General features: G+C 40.0%; 1 protein-coding gene across 1 annotated transcript in view; it reads right to left on the reverse strand.

The window, feature by feature from the left end:
- The window catches only part of LOC120538554 (scavenger receptor cysteine-rich type 1 protein M130-like), a 52,027-nt gene that overhangs the window by 9,150 nt on the left and 23,333 nt on the right, over positions 1-19,544 (reverse strand). The window contains exon 6 of the mRNA XM_039767949.1: positions 8,732-9,040. Coding sequence (XP_039623883.1) covers positions 8,732-9,040 — 309 coding nt within the window. The remainder of the gene's footprint in view (positions 1-8,731; positions 9,041-19,544) is intronic.

The following is a 19,544-nucleotide window of genomic DNA, read 5'->3' on the forward strand; positions in this document are numbered from 1 at the left end:
GGTCTGTAAACAAAATTAAATACATACACTAAGTTATAACGTTACGTACAAGTACACATTTTAAATACTCCGAACGTGTACGTTTAACAAACATTTGAACTTCTTTATATCAAATTATCTATGATAAACTTACTTTTCCGCAAGGACGCACAGCATTAATGGCTCAAGTGATAGGAGAAAAGGACAAACTATTCTCATAACGTGCAGCAAGTAAACAAAGGAACAAAAGACGTGTGAAGCCTGACCTTTCACCTGGAAATATGTAGGAAAAGTTCTACAAGTGTTTCTAATATTCTGGCATTAGAGGTCGCAGTTCAACCTGACAAAGGACTTTCTGACATAGCCGCCCCTAAATTTGTTAGCACAAATTTGTACTTCAAGAAGAAAGTCCTCATCACCCATCTGGTCTATATCCATCACAGTCTTCAACAGCTGGAAGCCTGACTAATTTGACTGTGGGTCGGACATACAGTCGATCCTTCACCTGAATCTTCACCGTACGTATGCGACCATCAGGTCCTGGGTAGGTTTCAATGATTTTACCGCTTGGCTATGATGCTCTTGGGAGTTGCGCATCAATAATCATGACTACCTCTCCAACCTTTAACTCATCACAGTCAGTCTGCTATTTCTGATGGAGCTGGAGACCAGGTAAGTAATTCTTGACAAAATTACTCCAGAAGTGATAAGCTAAAATCTGACTGTGATGCCATCACCATTGCCCCAGCAAATCATCTGGAGGGTAAACTACCTGTGGTAGTGAAGCATCTCGCCGCCCCATGAGCAACAGATTCTGAGTTATCGGGTCAGGATCTGCCACATCTGAGGATACATAACCCAGGGTTTGGAGTTCAAAATACCTTCAACTTCTATAAGAACGGTAGCTAATACGGCCTCAGTCACAACATTGGTTCCAAGAACTACTCATAAAGCATTCTTCACTGACCTGATTTCCCATTCCTAGGTCCCTACAAAATGTGGACTACTTGGTGGGTTGAACTGAAATTTCACTTGTTGCTTAGCAAGTTGCTCCTGCAAGGAAGGTGTCATGGCAGTAATAGCTTCCTTTAACTCAGATTCTCCTCCTCGAAAATTTATTTGTACCTCTGTCAGACAGAAGTTCAGCAGGCTGGCCTCTTCTTGACACAAACTGACGGAAAGCCATGAGAAATGCATCAGTATCTAAATTTTCAATTAAATCTAAATAAACACAACGAGTAGTCATACATTTGAATATAATTCCCCAACGTCCTCCAGCCAATTTTCACCGTAAAGGGACCAAAGCAATCAACCCCTGTGGACCAAAAGGGTGGCTTAAATAGCCATAGTCGTGCTGGAGGTAGATCCGCCATCTTTGGAGCCTGAGTTGTGGCACGCCAACGTTGGCATTCCCTACATTGGTGCTGATGTCGCGACCCCTTAATATCCAATATTTTCGTCTTACCTCCGCAAACACCCGCTCTGGGCCTGGGTGCAGAAGTTTTTCATCATAGTTCTAAATGAGCAGTTTAGTTATTGGGTAACATATTGGGTAACATCGGTCCAGAACAATAGGATGGATGCCTTCCTCATTAAAACCCTCTATACTTCTTAGTCGGCCACCAACTCGAATGAGACCCGCTGTATGGTGGAATTCTGGTGATAATGTCCTCAAACGATTGCTTAGAGGTATTTCCACTCCTGATTGAAGATTCTTGACTTCTACAGGGAAACTGCTCTGTTGAGCTCTTCTTAGGAGTTCAACTTCCGTCTCCCTCCAGGTTTCTGCTAAAGAATAAGCACTTGAATTCCCATCAGCCGCCCCATGAAGATCCTGGATGGTAGGTAGCCTTAACTAAATCATTCCAAGACTGGAAAAAACTGGGATCTGGAAGTCTAGTGTACTGCTCCATTACAAGACTTCCACAACAGGTGGCATTGCTCATTTCGGTGGAGTCCTCAGGTGGGCCAGTAATCAAGGAACATGTCCATTCGTTAATAGGCTGTTTGAGAAAGTAAGGTCCATTCCTCCATCTGTTTAACTCACTAAGCTCCATTAGGGTCTTTCCCCGGGTAATGTCATCATCTGGATTATCTTTGGTTGGTATGTAATTCCAGTTGTCTAAATTGGTTAAGTTCTGTATTTACTCTGGTGCCTACAAACACTTTATACCGACAGGATTTGGATTTCAGCCAGGTCAATACTGTAGTGGAATCACTCCACAAGAGTACCTGCCCTATAGGCAAGCTCAGCTCTGTGATAAGTAGATGCGCTAACTCAGCACCAGTTAAAGCAGCACAAAGCTCTAGACGAGGCATTGAGATTTGCCGTTTGGGGGCTACCCTGGACCTAGCCATCACGAAGCTAACATGTATTCCCCCCTTTTCATCTTCAGTACGTAGATAAGCAACAGACCCATATAATCGCTCGGAGGCATCACAGAATACATGTAAGTCTCTCTTAGCCCCGGGAGTATCAGCACATGGTGGGATGTAGCAGCGAGGCAAGATTACATGCTTTATACTGCCTAGCTCCTCTGCCCAGGTAAACCATCGTTGCACAAGGGTGTCAGGGGTAATGTGATCATCCCAACCACTTTCAGTCTGCCAAAGTTCTTGTACCAGAACCTTGGCTCGTGCTGTAAAGGGAGTGAGAAACCCCAGTGGGTCATACTGGCTGGCAAGTACCTTATAAATGTTCCACTTAGTTGGCTCAATGCATTCAACTGGGCAACATCTGTAACCAAGACTGTCCATGGCACAGTTCCAGCGGAGACCTAGTGTTGGCTCTAGTGGCTCTTCGCCATGCTGTGAAAGCCAAAGTACAGAATTCTCTGATCTGGCCTCATCTGGGAGATGTTGAATGACTGATACGAAATTGCTGGCCCACTGCCAAATTTCAAAGCCACCTTCAGAAAGATGTTGACGCAATTTATCTACTAGCTGCTTGGCACTTTCTATACACGGTAGGCTGTACAGACAGTTATTCACATAAAAAGCTTCACTGACACAATTCCACACCTCTTCATCGCCTTCCTGATTGTCTTGAGCATGCTTTCTCAATGCATATGTTGCACAACAAGGGCTACAGGTTGTGCCGAAAGGTAAGACTTGCCATTCATAAACACTTGGTAACTTATCACGGTCCATATTCCTCCATATAAACCTCAGTAATGACCTGTCAGAAGGTAGCAAACGTATCTGATGAAACATAGCCTTGATGTCACCAGATATGGCAACTATATGCTGGCGAAATCGAAGAAGAACACCCAGTAATGAGGGTCCCAAAGTTGGACCTGCAAACAGATGATCATTTAAGGCAAGTCTGTCCCTCTGATAGGAGCAGTTGAATATAAGCCTGTATTTACCATTATGCTGCACCATATGATATGGTATATACTGTACCAAGCCCCTTCATGTGACTTTATTTCTTTTCAGTCAGAATTCTGACATGGCCTGCATCCACAAGCTTCTGGATGTGCAGTGTATGTATGTCAGCCAAATATTGATCTTTCAGAAGACACCTTTCTACACGTCTGAGGTGGGGAAGCATAGCTTCTGGAGAAGCAAGGAAGCATGGACTTCTGGAACGTCTCAATAATGGGGTGGCATATCTTTTGACCCCATGAACCTCAACAGTCCCTGTTTCAAGCAAGTCCAGGGTTTGTTGGTCTTGCTTGGACTGGGTCACCTGCTGCAGGTTCAGATACGGTAAAGTGTTGGTCTGCCAAAGCCGCTCTACATTTCTTATCAGTTCAGTTGTGGGGGATGAGACATTCATCATTATACATCTTTCATCTTGTCCCTGTCCTTGGATTAGACCTGCAGGCCCTTGTAGTGTCCATCCCAAAGCAGTGTGGACTGCAACAGGTGGATTTGGTGGACCAAAATTTACTGGTTGAATCGGCATGACCAGTTGGGGAAAATCTGAGCCTATCAGAAGCAAAGGACAGGCCCAGTCTATTTGGGGTAATGGTACATTGTGGAGATGCAGGTAACGCTTCGTTAACTCATTAATAGGGTATGAGTATTCTGACAAGCACAGACCGTTTGCAGAGAAGGCCCGTTGAATGGTATATTTCTTGTTGGGTTAATTCACCAAAGAGACTTCAAAGTTCACTGCATTACCAGAAATCCGGACAATATCCTGACGGACTGTTCTAAGAGTCATTACCTACGGGGTTTGGGGGTAGCTTTAGTGTGCTGACTGCCGCAGTCATGATAATGGTCCTTTCCAATCAATCATCTAGGACAGCAAAGGTCTCAACTGAACGCCCAGCATAGTGTACTAGAATCTTCACGACTTTAAGTAGCACTTGATGTGGACGTCTGTTCCGGTTAATGTATATGGCATCAGGCTTGACTATAGTCATGAGTACACTCTGACCTCTTCTCTGCATAACAGTATCATGCAGAATCGTAAGGTGGAGCTCCTTGCATGTGTTGCATGGCTTCTTTAGCGTACAAGAGTCAGGGGTGTGTGTACGGCTACATTTCCAACAACGCTCGTTATCTCTTATCCAGTTGGCAACCTGTTCAGCACTTAATTTCTTAAAGTCTGTGCAGGCATTCAGATCGTGCTCCTTGTTATTGCAGAATGGGCAATAAGGTTTGAGCTTTTCATTGGACGTTTTAAGTGAAAGAGAGGACTGAGGATTCGGTTGAAATGCAACTGGCTCAGCATTATAATAATTTGTGTTGGTAGGCTCTGTTCTCCGGACTGAGAGTGTATTCTCCTTTCTACCATGCTTCAATGTCTCCCCCCGATACAGGGCAGCAGCTTGTTCCGAAATGCATTTAACACGGGACTTGGTTTGTAGCCAGATTGAAAGGTCCTGCAGTGTGTAGGTACAAGTCTGCATTGGACTGTAATATTCCTTAGGCAAAGCAATATTCCACAAATCCATCATGATAACTAGGGGGCAACTTGCTCAAAAGCCGATCCACATGTGATCCACACCTCAATTCGTAATCACCTTCTCCTTCCAAAGCCTGAAGCATACCAACCAATGAATGTACTGAAAGGGCAAAGTCCTCAAATGCTTCAGCATCCCCAAATTTATAGGTGAAGCATTAAGTATTGTTCCTATTTCACTCTGAACTAGCTGCCTTGGTTGACCATATTTCTCTTTCAGCGCTTGCAGGGAAATCGAATATGGATTTGGGCAATGCATATACGCTTTGGCCAATTTGTGTGCACCAGGAAATTTCAAACATCCAAGCAGCACTTGGTATTTGTACTGTTCAGTTAGATGGGGATGGCCATTTAAAAGACTGTCTAGTCCCATTTTGAAGAGAGCAAAATCACTCTTTTTGCCACTCTCAAAGCATGGCAGTTTCAGCTTAGGAACCACATGATGAAGCAATAAGCAAGTCCATCATATTGGGTGCGACTTGTACTGAAGGTGCATAGGCAGATGGCTTTGACAGGAAGAGTGATTCTGTAGGCATGTCAGAAATCGTAGGAGGGACATCCACCAGCTGGAAAGGCTGATGTACAAGTCGTGGACCCCCAGGCAGTTGGTGCCTGGCATTTCCACTCTGCATATTGTTTGTTACATGTTGGATTGGTGTAGTAATTATAGGAAAACTAAAATCCTGGTGGTCTTGGGACATTATTGTTGCAGTAGGCACCCTGGCACTGTCATCCTTGTTTCTGCCACTCAGGTCTAATGGATAGGACAAGGTGAAGGGCTCTGCATTCACATTAAGCAAATCTTTAGTTGGTGCTGACAGATTTGAGAAGCACTTTGGGATCTGGGGAACAGTAGGGGTCACAATCCCTTTGCTTTAATTTTCCATAACAAATGAAGAAATCATCTGTGCTTCTTCTAAGCCCTGTTCAGCCCTTCGGAGACATTGCTGCTGGGACATCTGCTGGGCTATAGCCTCTCTTTCCTTCAATGCTTCTCTAGCCTGAGTGTCTAGTAGTCTACATCGCTCATATATTTTAAGGTTTTTAAGGTATTTTAAGCTTGTAACAGAGCGTGCCTTTTGTCTTGATGGGTAATATCCCACCTCATAGGCTCCTAGCTGGGGTGGAACGCGAGTCTCCCGGTGGATGTGGAGGCGAACTGACTGCATGCATCTGAGGCAGAACTTGTTTGGCAAGTTGTGCTAACTGTGCATTCAGGAGGGTAACTCGTCTCACTACATAAAACAGAAAGACTGACCTGACCAGCTACTGAAGGGTTAATATTTCCTGTTATTTTGATTAGGTCCGCCTTATCTGAAGTGTTACTTTGAAGAGCAGGGCACAGCTCATCAGAGCTTTGCTCCTTATCCATTTGCCTTTGAAATTTATCCTTGTAAAAGAAATCCAGCTCGAAGGATCATAAAAATGAGAGCTGGTCTCAGTACGACAGGCTGATGTAAGAAATGTGGGTGAGATAAAGTCCAAACTACTGTAGACACGATCAGATGTCTGGCCACGGGAGGTGCCACTATTAACTCCACGGTGGTACAACTTTGTTTGTAAACTCCCCTTTCCAATATCGAGGTAACGATTAATCTCAAACACAATCTGAACTCTAAAAGTACTTTAATTCCTGTTGCTGTGGTCTGTAAACAAAATTAAATACATACAATAAGTTACAACGTTACGTACAAGTACACATTTTAAATACTCTGAACGTGTAAGTTTAACAAACATTTGAACCTCTTTATATCAAATTATCTATGATAAGCAAGTGATAGGAGAAAAGGACAAACTATTCTCACAACGTGCAGCAAGTAAACAAAGGAACAAAAGACATGCGAAGCCTGAACTTTCACCTGGAAATATGTAGGAAATGTTCTACAAGTGTTTCTAATATTCTGGCATTAGTGGTCGCAATTCAACCTAACAAAGGACTTTCTGACACTGGTAATAGAATAAACTTTAAAAATACTTGATATCTCTTGCCTTATCTATAGCTTCATCTCTTTTCCTTCTGTATCCTTGTGTGTCTTAATCTCTCATGACTGGTATGTTCCCATAAAGCTTTCTCGTAATTCTTTCTTTTCGAGGCACCTTGTTTGCCTTCTGTCTGTTTTTATACTGTACTTCTCATCTTTAAACGTGACTCTAAATGTAGCTACTACCCCTTTACTCCTCCTTGTGAGTCTCACTAATACTTCCTCTTATGATCACTGAAGCTAGACTGACCAATCAGATTGATCTGAGGGACTGGACACATGCACAGACCTACACCATTTTATTATATAGTAGATGTGGTAAAACTAAGACTCAAATGTAGACTTCAAAGCATTGTGTTCTAACCTTTTAGAAAATTTGTTATACAAAGTCTCATCCCAATAATGGGCTCAAAATTTCTTTCAGACATAGCAAAGGTGGAGTACAGTTTAGATAATCCCTGAATCTTTCAATCCATTCTAATATTGACTGAACTAATATTTTAGAAACAGAAATACACTTTTAACATATTGCTGCTTTGATGTTGTAATACAGTATTATTTGGGACCATGTGTTATTATTTATGCCACATACACTTGTTTAACTATAACCAGACCTATTAAGCAATGCCATTCTAAAAATTCAACATTTGTTTTGTGTTATTTAAATGTTGTAAAACAAAATTTGGTTATTAGTTAGCAAAGACACATAATTTACCCAAGTAATGAAGCAAATACAAAGTGAAAAGCAATTTGGAAGCACACAACTTCTTTGGAGTGAAGACAATTCTGCAATGGAGTTTTCAAGCTTCAAGCTACCTCTCTACTGTATTAAAGGTAACACTAGCCCTTTAGTGAATCATGGGATACTTCACACTCAACTGTGTTAATGTGGGAAACTAATAATGTTCAGTTGTCAAGCTCAATCTGAGGTCTTTATTTAAATACATAAAAAACAACAAAAGAATATTCTTGTACAATGTAGCTATTAAAATGTCTTAATCAGCATAAGCCATCCTAATTTGGAGTGTTCATAAGAAAAGTAAAGATTTACTTCATGAGGTAGAAGTACATAATAAAATCAAATGTTTGAAATATAAAAATGTGCATCAGTTTAAATGTTTAAAGTCTGAATATCCTTGATTGTAATATAATGTGTCTTTTTTCACCCTCTGACATATTGGGATAGACAAATTTAAAGGATGAAAAATAAAATAAAAAAATGTTTGATATTTGTCATTTTAACATTCTGGGAGTAGATCTTAGCTAGCTAGGACGACCAATAAAGTATCAAATGTCAAAAATATTATCATATTCATGAACAGCTACCTTAGAATAGCATACGCGTAAAATGTCATTCTAAATGCCTATATTACTGATCCTCATTTTTTTAATCTTTGTGAAAAGGATTAAATTTGACCCTTCATATCCTTTTACGGGGTGAACACCTGGTTTTCGTCAATGTGGCATTCACAGCTTCAAATTGTTCTGATCATTTTTACTAAAGAGACTTATCGGTTCAAAATAAAGGTGCAATTTACTGCACAAAATATGGGCAAAAAATTGTGTTTTGGGGGTCTAAATGGACAAAACTAGGGGAGACCTCAAAAAGCTCAGTATACTAGATATTAAGATGAGTTAAACAGTACATGATATGTGAGGGATTTCTCATACCGGTGAGTCAGGTGGAGCAGTACAAAGAAAATAAAAACCTAAAATAATATCAAATCATTTGTAATTATTCTTATGAAAACAATCCTGAAATGATCTGTAAACTTAAGCTTTTATTATTTGAATTTAAAAGATTTTTCTTATTTATTCAATACTTCAAAGAATAACTAAAAAAAACAAAACTTACGAACACAAACAAGGCCAACATCATTCCTTTTAGTACAATGCCCTGCTGCGCTGTTAACGGTTGAACAGTCAAAAATCTTTCTTTCACTTCCTCTGCACTGAATCTTTTTTTCCCAAACTGAACCACTTCCTTGACCAAACATTCCTCCCTGATATTTTTTGGGAGCTCCACAATCCAGTTCGCGGCAGACAACCTCAGCGGCCATCTGATTAAAGTTGGTGTCACAGATGCTCTTCCAGCTGTAACCGTCTAACATTTCTAGTCTCCCAGAGCAGGAGCTGCTGCCACCAACTAAACGGGCACCAGAACCTGAAAGGGAAAAACAAATGTAATGTAAAAGTGAAAAACAAGCATACCTAGAAGAGCAAAACTGGAGCCTCATAACAACTAAAACACAATATGATAATAATTGAAAATATAAAGCAAAAAAAAACTTATTTTAATTCATTGTATTGTAATTACAGCTCCTAATTCATTATTTTAAGTACATGTAACTTTCTCATAAGTGAGTGATTATGAATATATATCTAAGTGTCATCTGCAATGGACTAAGCTTCATTTCTGTTTTACATCTTTGGATGCCAGGATGGGTTTTAGCCTCACAGACACTAACCTGACTTAAGCGGGTTCAGCATGCAAGGGTGGATGGATGGTTGGATGGAAACAAACAGAATATCAGTACATGATTTTGAAAAATATCTTAATATATTTCTCATACACCAAGAATGAAAGCTGAGCTGCAGCTATGTAATACATGTAATACATTGTAGTTCCAGTAAGAACAGTACGCTGCTATGCTAACTACAAGCCATGGATTACAAGTGACATCAAAGACCTTTTGAACCAGAAGAAAAGGGCTTTTAAATGCAGCGATCAGCATGAGCTCAAGCGAGTGCAGAAGGAACTCCGAGTCCAGCTCAGGGCGTTGAAGGAGCAGTACAGGAGAAAGCTGGAGCAGAAGTTGCAGAATAACAGCATGAAGGAAGTGTAGGATGGTATGAAGATCATCACTGGCTGCAGCTCGAAGTGGGGTGCCACCATCAAGAGAGACGTGGAGAGAGCAAACCAAATGAACAACTTCATTAACAGGTTTGACCACCCTAACCCACTCTCACCTTTTAGTACTGCACCCTCCACCCATCCTTCTGCTGAAACCAGCATAGGAGAGACATCCCCACCCACAATTACAGCAGCCCAGATAAGCAGAGAGCTGAGGAGACTTCGTGCCAGCAATGCAGTAGGTCCAGATGGAGTATCACCACGACTGCTGAAGGCCTGTGCATTGGAGCTGGGGAGTCCTCTACAGCGCATCTTCAACCTGGGCCTGGAACAGGGGAGAATCCCGAGGCTTTGTTAAACATCTTGTATCACCCCAGTCCCAAAGGTATCACATCCTAGAGAGCTGAATGACTTCCGGCATGTTGCTCTGACATCACATGTGATGAAGACCATGGAGTGGCTGCTGCTTCACCACTTGAGACCACAGGTCCGCCACGCCCTCGACCCTCTGCAGTTCGCATACCAGGAGAAGGTTGGAGCAGAGAATGCCATCATCTATATGCTAAACCGATCCCTCTCCCAGTTGGACAGAGGCAGTGGTGCTGTAAGAATTATGCTTCTGGACTTCTCTAGCGCCTTCAACACCATCCAACCCCTGCTCTTTAGGGACAAGCTGACAGAGATGGGAGTAGATTCATATCTGGTGGCGTGGATTGTGGACTGTCTTACAGACAGACCTCAGTATGTGTATCTCGGGAACTGCAGGTCTGACATTGTGGTCAGCAGCACAGGAGTGCCGCAGGGGACTGTACTTTCTCCGGTCTTGTTCAGCCTATATACATCGGACTTCCAATACAACTCAGAGTCCTGCCACGTTGAAAAGTTTGCTGATGACACTACTATCATGGGCTGCATCAGGAGTGGGCAGGAGGAGGAGTATAGGAACCTAATCAAGGACTTTGTTAAATGGTGTGACTCAAACCACTTACACCTGAACACAAGCAAAACCAAGGAGCTGGTGGTGGATTTTAGGAGACCCAGGCCCCTCCTGGACCCCTTGATTTTCAGAGGCGACTGTGTGCAGAGGGTACAGATCTGTAAATACCTGGGAGTGCAGCTGGATGATAAATTGAACTGGACTGCCAATACTGATGCTCTGTGCAAGAGAGGACAGAACCGACTATACTTTCTTAGAAGACTGGCGTCGTTCAACATCTGCAATAAGATGCTGCAGATGTTCTATCAGACAGTTGTGGCGCGTGCCCTCTTCGACGCGGTGGTGTGCTGGGGAGGCAGCATAAGGAAGAAGGACGCCTCACGCCAGGACAAACTGGTGAGGAAGGCAGGCTCTATTGTAGGCATGGAGCTGGACAGTTTGCCATCCGTGGCAGAGCAATGGGCGCTGAGCAGGCTCCTGTCAATCATGGAGAATCCACTGCATCCACTGAACAGTGTCATCTCCAGACAGAGGAGCAGCTTCAGCGACAGACTGCTGTCACTGTCCTGCTCCACTGACAGACTGAGGATATTGTTCCTCCCCCACACTATGCGACTTTTCAGTTCCACCCAGGGGGGCTAAACGTTAACATTATACAAAGTTAATGTCTGTTTTACCTGCATTTTTATCACTCTTTAATTTAATATTGTTTTTATCAGTATACTGCTGCTGGAGTATGTGAATTTCCCCTTGGGATTAATAAAGTATCTATCTATCTATCTATCTATCTATCTATCTATCTATCTATCTATCTATCTATCTATCTATCTATCTATCTATCTATCTATCGAATCTAAGTGAACCCACAGTACATATGATTGTGGTGAAATAATCTGGCGTTCTGTCATAAAATCTATGCTTCATGTGTTTAGATAAGTAGCATACAAAGAGAATAAAATACCGAGCATAACCAAGAGTACTGTATATGCAAAATTTCTTTACTTGTCCGTCTCTGTAAGTACATCTCAAATATTAGTCATGAAGCCAAAATGAGGACTCTTTTAAACAGAGGCTATTCTACTTTACTTGGCAACAAGCAGCCATTAAGATTAGTCTATCTTGACCATTTTCCTTTTTGAAAATGAAGGATTCAGAAGAACACAAACTTCATGGCTGCTCTGCAACAGCTGTCATGGAATTGACAAAATCGATACTTGAAGCCTCTGTTCCAGTTTTCAAAATTACACAGTGCAAATGTCCCCAAGTTTGGAAGGGGCAATCTTAAGGGCTAATCAGTTTTCAGTGGGTTCTGCAAACTAGCATTTCCACTGTATGCTGCCAAAAAAAAAAAAGATCGTTTTTACTGTACACCTGAATATGCTCTGTATCAGTAAGCACTTTTCCAGTGTAGCAATATACATTTACAAGTATTGTTTGCTGTCTTTTTGTGATGCAAAATTTGTTATTATTATATTTAAAGTTTTTAATATTAGAATTGTTATTGCACTACTGTTTTGACTTCCTGGTGTAAAGAAGCCAAGTTACACCATTTGTGGCACATTTTTCATACAAGTCTCAAGACAGTACACAGGCTAGGTCAGGGGTTCTCAACATTGGTTCTGGGGACCCCCTGTGGTTGCAGGTTTTTGTTCCAACCAGATTCCTAATCAGTGACAACACCTTATAGCACTGATCTCATTTAATTAGCTGGTATTTATTTTTTCTTTTATTTGACATTCAGAAAAGCATAGCAGCATGATTTTTACATTTATACGACATTTATAAATATTTCTGCTTTTGCTATACAGTAGATTTAAATGCTTAACTTTCTTTTGTTGATTTCATTATCCTTTGCTCTTTCTCTATGCAGTTTCCCCCCCTTCATTGTATCTTAATAATGACAACTTAAAACGAGCAGATCAGACACCCAGGCAAGCAACACTGAATAATCAAAGGCTGCAGCTACTTTAGAGTCAGACCCACTAATTAGTAAATAATGGATTAATTAAACAACTAGAACACCTAGAAAAGTAGAATGAAAATCAAGATGAAAATACTGTTAAAAAGAAAAAAAAATACATTATTCCTATATAACTGCTTGGTACATTTTTAGCAAACTTAGTTTTCTAATTAATATATTGTTCCTTAAACACAGAACTTGGGAAATATCAGTTCACTTAATTAGCCCAGGAGTTCAATTAAAAACAGAAGCTGGTTGGAACATAAACCTGCAGCGACATGGGGTCCCCAGGACCGACGTTGAGAACCCCTGGGCTAGGTGGTCTAAGTGGTTTCTTCTGAGCTGCCCTTTTTAAGATTTGTGTGTATGTTTTTGGATAAATTAAAATAGCTGTTTTAGGAATTGTGTGTGTCTTGCAAAACATGGAGGTTTGATGAGCTGAGTCATCTAAACCCTCCAAAAAAGAAATTCTTTACTCTTTTGTTCATTTTGCAATTTACATTACATGTTTTATGCAGTGTAAACATTAATATAGTGTTCAGTTTATTTGTACTTGATAGTTGGTGAATAAGAGGTCTTTACATCTTCTACCCAATCCGTTTTTTTTAGTAATCTTTCTATAGTTTATAGAATTATTGTCAAAGTAATGTTGCATTTTTCCATCGCTTATACAGTAGAAATTAATTTAAAGCCATGCAAACTTCCAACTTAACACAGAGCTATCCCTTTTCTTGTTTTAAGAATTAATGAGAGGATCATCCAAATATATTGTTAGCCTTACTAAACTTTGTTAATCTGTAACAATTAATTGCAGTATTAACATAAATGTTAAACTGAAGAATAAAAAAGTTAATATTTTCTTAACACATTCAATAAGAGTTTGACTTTATATTTATGTTTTTGGTATGAGGGCTGGGTAGCGTGATGGCACAGTACAATCTTCCAAAGACTGAGTTTTATTTTGTCCTGGTCACCACATGGGAGGAATCTGCACATTCTCCAAATGTCTGAATGTGGAGTTTACATTCCAGGTATTTTCTTTTCTTTCTACATTATAAGAATGAGATGAAATGTTAAGTTGATTGGTGGCTCTAAATTTTCCCAGTATGAGTGACTGTTGCTGTGTTTTGCAATAGACTAAATAACCCACTCAGTTTTGGTTTCTACCTTACATTCAGTGCTGCATGGATAAGCTCAAGCTGCCTGTAACCTTGAAATGGACATAAAATATGTAAAAATTGAGTAATGACAATGCTTTATGCAACAATGCCTCCCACTTGCTTTGTTCCCAGTTTCTTTCTACTGATTTTGGCTTCTCCTCACTTATGTGAATGTATCTTTTAGAATTCTGGCTCTCTTCTACAATCCCAACTCCAGCCTGTACTTAAATAGGCTCTCCATAGAGTAACAACCCTTCCAAATTATCTTCTGTTTTGAACTTTGTTGATGAAGTACATGACTCTTTCCTCACACTCAGAATTAGACTTAGAAATTTAAAAAATTCAAAGATTAATTGCTTTAATTGTGATGGTTTTAGCTTTGACAAATGCATGGTAATACAGTGGTGTGAAAAACTATTTCCCCCTTCCTGATTTCTTATTCTTTTGCATGTTTGTCACACAAAATGTTTCTGATCATCAAACACATTTAACCATTAGTCAAATATAACACAAGTAAACACAAAATGCAGTTTTTAAATAATGGTTTTTATTATTTAGGGAGAAAACAAAATCCAAACCTACATGGCCCTGTGTGAAAAAGTAATTGCCCCCTGAACCTAATAACTGGTTGGGCCACCCTTAGCAGCAATAACTGCAATCAAGCGTTTGCGATAACTTGCAATGAGTCTTTTAAAGCGCTCTGGAGGAATTTTGGCCCACTCATCTTTGCAGAATTGTTGTAATTCAACTTTATTTGAGGGTTTTCTAGCATGAACCGCCTTTTTAAGGTCATGCCATAGCACCTCAATTGGATTCAGGTCAGGACTTTGACTAGGCCACTCCAAAGTCTTCATTTTGTTTTTCTTCAGCCATTCAGAGGTGGATTTGATGGTGTGTTTTGGGACATTGTCCTTGTTGCAGCACCCAAGATCGCTTCAGCTTGAGTTGACGAACAGATGGCCGGACATTCTCCTTCAGGATTTTTTGGTAGACAGTAGAATTCATGGTTCCATCTATCACAGCAAGCCTTCCAGGTCCTGAAGCAGCAAAACAACCCCAGACCATCACACTACCACCACCATATTTTACTGTTGGTATGATGTTCTTTTTCTGAAATGCTGTGTTCCTTTTACGCCGGATGTAACGGGACATTTGCCTTCCAAAAAGTTCAACTTTTGTCTCATCACTCCACAAGGTATTTTTCCAAAAGTCTTGGCAATCATTGAGATGTTTCTTAGCAAAATTGAGACGAGCCCTAATGTTCTTTTTGCTTAACAGTGGTTTGCGTCTTGGAAATCTGCCATGCAGACCGTTTTGCCCAGTCTCTTTCTTATGGTGGAGTCGTGAACACTGACCTTAATTGAGGCAAGTGAGGCCTGCAGTTCTTTAGACGTTGTCCTGGGGTCTTTTGTGACCTCTCGGATGAGTCGTCTCTACGCTCTTGGGGTAATTTTGGTCAGCCGGCCACTCCTGGGAAGGTTCACCACTGTTCCATGTTTTTGCCATTTGTGGATAATGGCTCTCACTGTGGTTTGCTGGAGTCCCAAAGCTTTAGAAATGGCTTTATAACCTTTAGCAGACTGATAGATCTCAATTACTTCTGTTCTCATTTGTTCCTGAATTTCTTTGGATCTTGGCATGATGTCTAGCTTTTGAGGTGCTTTTGGTCTACTTCTCTGTGTCAGGCAGCTCCTATTTAAGTGATTTCTTGATTGAAACAGGTGTGGCAGTAATCAGGCCTGGGGTGGCTACGGAAATTGAACTCAGGTGTGATACACCACAGTTAGGTTATTTTTAACAAGGGGGCAATTACTTTTTCACACAGGGCCATGTAGGTTTGGATTTTTTTTCTCCCTAAATAATAAAAACCATAATTTAAAAACTGCATTTTGTGTTTACTTGTGTTATATTTGACTAATGGTTAAATGTGTTTGATGATCAGAAACATTTTGTGTGACAAACATGCAAAAGAATAAGAAATCAGGAAGGGGGCAAATAGTTTTTCACACCACTGTATAAAGACATTTCTAATTTCCTTAGTTGAAGCCTGTCCAGCCACCCCATCTCTGCATTTCTATCAAAGTGCTTTGAAAACCAAAAAAGCAAGTGCTGCCTGAGGAAGAAAGAGTCATTTACTGGTGTTGATTTATTATATAAACACATAGCAATTAACATAGAAATTCGGACATATACATTAAAAAACGCATAATATGTTTGTTGAATTTTTTCACTGGTCTCTTTTACTTGAACGACCTATAAATTAAAATGGCCTCAAACTATTTTTGTCCAAACATAGTTCCATCCAGGAATTTCTTGTGGTCAGACTTCTGTAATTCTGAATAATAATCATAGTTAAAAAATCTCTTTAAACTGACATTAGTGAGTCTGTAACTGTGTTGCTCCTTTTCCTCACTTTTTCCCATGCTTGAAAAAATAAATCGAAATAACAATGGAGAATTTTGTACATGGAGTATGTGTGTTTATTGGAAGATATCGAAAAAAGTTACAATTGATAATTTATAAATAAGCAGAGTTGTAAGAAGAAAATGTCAGAATGAATCAGAAATTTCGTTCCTACCTGAGCACACCGCACTCACGTCGTAATAGTGATCGCAGGAGAGGTTTTACTTTGACAGTCCTTCAGTGCAGACTCCTGTCCATTACAGTTAACATCATCATCAAGACTCGCCCAGTTCCCTCTCCAAAGTGAGCATAGACTGGTGCTGACAGAGCCTCTCCACAACCCAGCTGTCTGCACACCACCGCAGCGTCCTTCATGTCCCAGTCAGAGCTATAACCACACACGGTGCCCCACTGCCCGTTACGAAGCACCTCCACTCTCCCCTCACATGGTCCTCTGCCGTTCACCAGCTTCAGATCTTGACTGTCTGAAATAAAGAAAACAATTTTAAATCTCCGTTCTGTAACACATGTGCTTAGTCAAGATCCGCGATTTAACCCTGTGAGTTCAGCATTCAGATTTAGAACTACCCTTTAAGATTCACTGAGACATATTTGCAATTTCTTCAGAACTTTTTTAAATATAGCGTGGTCAAAAATAAGAAAAAAGTGTGTATCCTGTAATAGATTGTTTAGTAGCGATTGCATCCTTTTAATAAGCGCTGATACGATTTTCCCAAAATCTAAATTAAACTGTTTAACCAATTTGTTAATTAGCACTTACAAAAGCACATGTTTTATATAGCGCCTTTCAATAGCAAAGAAAACCCCTGGGTCTTTAAAGTTCATCTGTTTCTATGTATTGTTTACAAGCTCAGCACAGGTAGAGCCAGTGACTTATTAGGTTGACAGCAACTGGTGGGTCAGGACCGATTTAGGACCCTTGAGCTTTACATTCCACTTAGTCAGTCACTTACAGTTATACACCCATCCTGTACTTCAATTCCCCAGTCGCGTTTCATTTGTTGCTCTTGGAAATAAATATAAAGATACAGAAATCAACTGTTTTAAATATTAAGTTATTCTGCAACTGGTTTTTATATACAGCATTTATTTAAATAATGTATCATCATCAGTAGCTTCATATAGGTGTTAATTCATTCATCAATTTCTGGTACTGCTTGTTTTCTTATAGCTAATTATTTATTTTTTAATTTCCACATTATGAAATGCCCTAGAGCACAGAGCTTAAATAAAGACCATCACATATAAAATTTGGCAAATAAAAACATTTAGCATATGCCTAAGATGAAGTGGAAGGAGATAAAGATGGATAAAATAGAAACTTAAGCACTGCTTTAAAAACAAAAAAAACAAATAGTGGTTCCACAAGTCTTTCATATTAGGAAAAGCAGTAAATGCTTAGCAGTCATAGAATTCCGGATGAAAGTACTGTAAATATTTTAAGTGACAGGGAGCACTGACCAGGGGCCTCATGTATAACGCCGTGCGTAGAACTCGCACTATAACATGGCGTAAGCACAAAAGCCGAAATGTGTTTACGCACAGAAAAATCCAGATGCAGGAATCTGTGCATAATCCAATTTCCACGTTCTTCCGTTACATAAATCCCGATCAGCGTGAAAACTAACGCTCGTGCACACGCATTATGTAACGCCCCAAATCCTCCCAGAATTACACCTCTTTGAATATGCAAATCAATATAAATCGCCCTTAAGCGCAGCCTTCTGTGAAAAGAAAATGGGAAAAGCATGGGGAAAATATAAGAATTTCAGCGAATACCGAGTGGAGGCAAAGGAAAAACATACTATTTGTTCAAACAAACCGTGGTATAATCAACAAAAGGAAGTTGATCGAGTGACATAGTGTGTTGGAGAAACTTGAAAGCTCACGAAATCGCACAGTGCCGAAAATAAAAAAGAAGTCACATATCAAAGTTGCCGTCAAAAGAAGAGTTGTAAGCCCACTGTCTGAGTGTCATATGAAAGTTTATTAGGGTACAGAGAAAAAAGGCACACGGTGGGGAAAAAGCACGAAATGTCAACTTCAATCTCGACATTTCCACTTTAATCACGTAGTTTATTTTGTCATTTAGTAGAACATTATAAACTTCATCTTAAAATCGTTTAATCAACCAGTTTCTCAAATCACATCGTAATTAAAGTAGCACGTTAAATGCTTTGTTTTGTATTTGATCTTCTACTCGTATGTGCTCTATGTGTGTGAATCACTACTTGCTTCTTAAACTGGCTCTCTTCCTCCAACTGGACACAGAGTCCATTACATTTGTGATATTACAGCTCTCTGAATAACTAAAATACTGAGATGTATACGTGATGTCATTTTCACGATGATAGGAGCTAAAGCACGTTATTAAACATGTGTTTCATGAGCCTCGTGCTCATGACAAGCATTTATCTTTTGTCGAAATTTGTCGCTGCGTTTTAGCTGTGTTGTTATTTTCTCTTTCTGTTTTATATTCAATATATATTGGCGTGGCCCCAAGAGTCCTTGCTTTTCTTTCCCCAAGTAACCGATCGCCATACAATCAGCTCTGTAATAGACGTTAAGCCATCTGTAAGCTTAGCGCCGATTCTTCAAAACGTTTAAAGAACATTGAAATATCTTCGTAGTACATGTTTAATTATTCTATCCTTCACGACACTCCCAGTGAAGAATATAGATTATTTAAATGAAGTTAAAGTTTTATGTGTATAATTTAACAAACATATTTTGCTGCATTTCACCTTAAAAATGATATCGTCATCATATGTAAATACGCGCTTTATAAAGAGGCTCAGGTTGTGTGATATTATAACTATAGTGCAAGTTTACAGTGGGGTGATTGTATTTCTAAGTACAAACCGTTCTACAAGGAGCAATTGATTGAGTGCATTTAAAGTTCTTGGGATTAAACTGTTTCTGAACCGCGAGGTCTGTACAGGAAAGGCTTTGAAACGTTTTGCAGTGGCTGAGACAGCGTGTCCTTAAAGCTGTATACCAATAATTCTCTTTCTGATCAGCTGCTGCTGTGATTCACACTCAGATACAGTGATATAAATACTCCGAGTCGTGCAGTGAGAGTAATATGGAAAAAGATGATCCGCTGTGGCAACTCCTAACGGGAGGAGCTGAAAGAAGAAGAAGAAGAAGAAGAAGAAGGAGGAGGAGAAGTGAGAGTAACAACGCTAAAGCAGTTATGGTATTTGGAATACTATTGCTGTTCCCTGGACCATTATATTGTTACGAGTTAATTACAATCAGATGCATTACACTAATAAACAATATGCGGTTAGTTTCTGTGTATTTATAAAGCCGCGTCATGAAAATAATGAG

The sequence above is a fragment of the Polypterus senegalus genome, chromosome 11, assembly GCF_016835505.1.
Source record: "Polypterus senegalus isolate Bchr_013 chromosome 11, ASM1683550v1, whole genome shotgun sequence".
Taxonomy (NCBI): Eukaryota; Metazoa; Chordata; class Cladistia; order Polypteriformes; family Polypteridae; genus Polypterus; species Polypterus senegalus.